This window comes from Pygoscelis adeliae, unplaced genomic scaffold (genome assembly GCF_000699105.1).
Source record: "Pygoscelis adeliae isolate BGI_AS28 unplaced genomic scaffold, ASM69910v1 Scaffold127, whole genome shotgun sequence".
Taxonomy (NCBI): domain Eukaryota; kingdom Metazoa; phylum Chordata; class Aves; order Sphenisciformes; family Spheniscidae; genus Pygoscelis; species Pygoscelis adeliae.
Genome location: NW_008825208.1, coordinates 6,479,520 through 6,482,316, shown reverse-complemented (window position 1 = coordinate 6,482,316; position 2,797 = coordinate 6,479,520). Strand labels below are relative to the sequence as shown.

The following is a 2,797-nucleotide window of genomic DNA, read 5'->3' as shown; positions in this document are numbered from 1 at the left end:
GGCTCAACAAGCCTCTTTTGCGCAGGATAAGCTCATCAGCAAAGGTGAGCTTCATGGATTTGTGTGGCTTGTTTCCTTTTCCTTTACACCTCAGCTCTATCTGTTTTTGCTTTAGAGCTTCCTGGGACCTCTTGAACTCCTTATCCCTCGTAATACTGTATCCATACCTGTGCTCTTTGAGATACCGCTCCAGCCCACATTGATAGTTGGCCAGACTGTTTGGCTCGTATTCAGACCCATCCTTTTGTCTGGCGTCCACAAAGAAGGAAGCAAGGTAGGCATCAAGCTCTTTGCAGGGGATGACGTAGATCTCCCGGGTCTCAGAGGGGTACTTGGAGATGAGGAACTCTCGGAAATTGCGGAGAGCTGTCTGCGTGCTGCGAATGGTCTTCTCGTTCTGCTCCCTGCTGAGCTCTGCCGCTCTCTCATCCTGCTCTGGAAGAGGGAGAAGGGGAAAGACAAAAGAAAGCAGAAGCAGTGAGTTTGTGTGATGCACTTTTCCCCAAAACAAATTTCCTTAAAAAGGAAAAAAAGGAAAAAAATTAAAATCAATTTCACAAAGAGCACTGGAAAACATCATTACATACCTGTCATGTGACTGAAAAGCCAACTTCAGTTTCACAAATGATGTACTAGAGTATGGCACAAAACCCAAGTGAGCTCCTCATGACACTGGGGCACAGTTTTGTGCATAGAGATTTGTGGAAAACAGTGGGATTAGAGGCAATCTGCTTTTTAGAACAAATGCAAGGTAGAAGGTTTTTCTGTGGATCCCAGTGCTGTATGCAGGGCCCAATCCGAGTAATAAGCCCATTCTGAATTGCTTCATTTGTGAAACCAGAGGTTGTACTGGTTCCAATTCTTGTCTACAAAAAATAACTAAAGCATCGTATTTATGACAGTAAAAATTATCTTTAATCAGACAGTTTTTTAAAGAGCTAAATAAATATAGACAGAAATGTACAGTACAAAATAATGCAGCACATCCTAACAAAGGAGTCGGCAGGTAAAAGTACTACAGAGCAATGTGTAATTTACAAATGTACAAGAATAAAAGAAATAGTTAATATGTTCACATCAGAAGATATGGAAGAAAAACGTGATTATACAGCCTCTCTACATAATCAAGCTTGTACCTTGACAGTGGAAGTACAATTGTGATCATTTCTTTTCATTTTGCAGAAAAATCAAATTCTGGAAACAACTTTATATTGCTCTATAAGGCTATACTCAAAAGTCCTTACAATCAGTGACATACCAAACCACAATATTCAGATACTACTGCTAGGATGGTTGTTACTGACAACTGATTTTTGGGCTGATCGTAAGATAAGCATGAAAAGGATAAGCTTTTTACATGTAAGTGATGCATGTACTTAAGGACTGTTTTCCTGGCATATGCAAACTATCTGTCTGTACAAGGATGCAGCTTACAAGGACATAGGTGGAACTGTCATTATGAATGTGACAAACCTTAATGGTTTTAGAAAATGAACAGCAAATGCAACGAAGAAAAAATTCAATGATTTGACTGTTCTCTGTAACTGTGAATGGAACATTCTTTTTTCTCTCTTCCACTTAATAAGCAGAAAAGGGGAAAAAAGCAAGTTCTTTTTTGTTCTATCTCATTGCAAACCCCATAAATTTTGGTGTCCTTTCAGCAGTGCCATAGGTGTTTCCCACCCAACATACACACCACAAAGTGGTATGAGACAAGGTGAAGTTCCCACTGCCTCTCTGTCATTCAGGCCAAGCTCATGTCAGGCCATGTAGCACACACATGCTTTGCAGCATGTGTTCAGATGCTTGCTCCTCGTGCCCGCTGTGCCCTGCAAGCCTGTTAACAGTGGAGGCAGCAGGGAAAGGAAGGTGGCCCTATCTCCTCCCCTAGCCCACCTGCAAAGTTTCATGCGGTACAGAAATGTCGGTGCACAGCTGGACAGCTTCTCCTTCCACCCATCTACAGAGTCACTCTGAAAAGACTTCATCCCACCTCCATACCACAGCTGCAGACAGAGGCACTGGGAGTGACTTGCCCCAGGACTTGCCAGCAGGCCAGAAACAGGGCTGAGTTTATATCCCCAGGGACCAGGTCCTGTGTCTTCACTGCGAGGCAGCTGCTGCATCCAACAGCACTCAGTGAAACCTATTGAGAGGGGTCCTCAAACCCTCTGCAAAGCACAGAGGGGCAGGGGTCTGCAGCTGAGGCCTTTGGAGGCTTCTGCAGCCATGAAAAATGCTTCCACAGAGCACTGAGGTTTGCTCTAACCGTGCTCAAGGGGAAAAAGAAAAGGTCACCAGCCTCTTTCAGAAACTGGTTTTAGTATTGTTGTCAGTATCAAAGAGCTCCTAGCAGCCTGTAGTGAAGTCTAATGCTTTAGTCGATGTATAGGATAGATCCTTTTATTATGGCTAGATGCAGGCTGGAGATAAAGAGACAAGCTCTGAAACGAACATTTGGAGCTCTGAAACAAACATTTACTCTGGTACCTTGTTCACTGCACCCACCACCACTTACTATAGCACTGTGTAAGTAATCAGTGCTTTGACTGACAGCCCACATTTTAAGTACTGTTTCAATACAAACAGCACATATAACGGCTCAGTTTTATACATGTCATCAATCACTACTTCTTAGAGGACAGCCTGTCACAACACAGCAGTGACACCCAGTCAGTCATTTATGTTATGGCATCTTTCCTTAATCTGCAAGGAAATTGCCATATCTGCAGCTAACAGTTATAAAACCCACGCTGAATTAAAGATCCCTTGAAGTTGCATGAGCAAAACAGAAACC

The 2,797-nt window shown here is 43.0% G+C and overlaps 1 protein-coding gene across 1 annotated transcript in view; it reads right to left on the bottom strand.

Moving 5' to 3' along the window:
* The window catches only part of KIAA1958 (KIAA1958 ortholog), a 44,538-nt gene that overhangs the window by 23,163 nt on the left and 18,578 nt on the right, over positions 1-2,797 (bottom strand). The window contains exon 3 of the mRNA XM_009329007.1: positions 352-435. Within this exon, the coding sequence (XP_009327282.1) occupies positions 352-435 (84 nt within the window). The remainder of the gene's footprint in view (positions 1-351; positions 436-2,797) is intronic.